At 33.6% G+C, this 1,078-nt stretch overlaps 1 protein-coding gene across 1 annotated transcript in view; it reads right to left on the bottom strand.

Moving 5' to 3' along the window:
* Positions 1 to 327: 327 nt before the first annotated feature.
* LOC102769867 (chromosome unknown open reading frame, human C6orf52) overlaps positions 328 to 1,078 on the bottom strand; it is a 9,664-nt gene continuing 8,913 nt past the window's right edge. Inside the window, 2 exon segments of the mRNA XM_015560668.1 lie at positions 328 to 556; positions 559 to 651. Coding sequence (XP_015416154.1) covers positions 534 to 556; positions 559 to 651 — 116 coding nt within the window. The 3' untranslated portion in view covers positions 328 to 533.

Raw genomic sequence — 1,078 nt, forward strand, 5'->3', positions numbered from 1 at the left:
GCAGGAAAATGGAGATTTAGAAACTTGACCCGACTGAAAAGAGATGATGGACCTTGAAAATGACTTCAGGTTTTCTCACTGTGCAGAATATAGTTTTTGTTTTATATCATCTTTTTGTTGTTTTCGTTTTCATATGTTGTTGTTACATCATGTTATTTATTAATCAATTTATATATTATTATGTACATTTTACTAATTTTCTTTCATCTCTGACACTTCTATTAGAGAAATGGTGAATAGCGGTATTAAAATATTTCTTCTAATTTCCTTTCAATGAGCATGAATCTGTGCACCGGGCCACTAGTCTAATATAACACAATTCCAGAATTGGACATGGTGGTAAAGTTTATTTACATTATGTTTTATCATTTCAATCATATTTGAGTCCTTGGAATTTGTATTTACATACAGAACCCAGTATATTTCTGGGAGAATTTTATTTTTTGAAAAACAAAAACAGAACAGGATATAGTTAATATAATAATTGGGTAGCTTAATGAACATCTGGTTTCTGTAGGGTCTCATCTGGGATTTTAGAGTAAACTGTATCCAGAGGCTGCCAGTGGCAATTCATGAGAGAATCATAAAGTTCTTCACTTTTCAGCATAAATTCTTTGTTCAGTTCCTCAATATTCAAATGAAGATTGGGATCTTCGGAAGCCAATAACACATATGAAAAAAAATAGAGTTTGACAAGACATATATCAGAAATGGTTTACAATTTTTAAAAAAAACATTAGCAGGAAATATTAAAGGCAATTAATGTTAAAATTTTTTAAATGTGTGTTCCTTTCAATAAGGCTTAAAAATAGAAATTGAAGCCAAAAAAGGAGTAGTACAACCAGACTCAAGGAACATCTGGATGGTGAATGAAAATGAGGAAATGGACAGAATTAAGAGTGGTTTTGGAGATAAGTAGGCAACATTTGGAGGCTGAGTCAATTTGGGGTAAAGGAGAAAGGGAGGGTTGAGGTTGACACCTGAGTTTCTGGTAGGAGCACTTGGGTGGATATGGTGCCAAACAGTGAGCCAGGACCAAGTCCCAGGCGGGACTTTGAAAAAATAACCATGCTGCTTT

Source organism: Myotis davidii, unplaced genomic scaffold (assembly GCF_000327345.1).
Source record: "Myotis davidii unplaced genomic scaffold, ASM32734v1 scaffold1413, whole genome shotgun sequence".
Classification (NCBI taxonomy): domain Eukaryota; kingdom Metazoa; phylum Chordata; class Mammalia; order Chiroptera; family Vespertilionidae; genus Myotis; species Myotis davidii.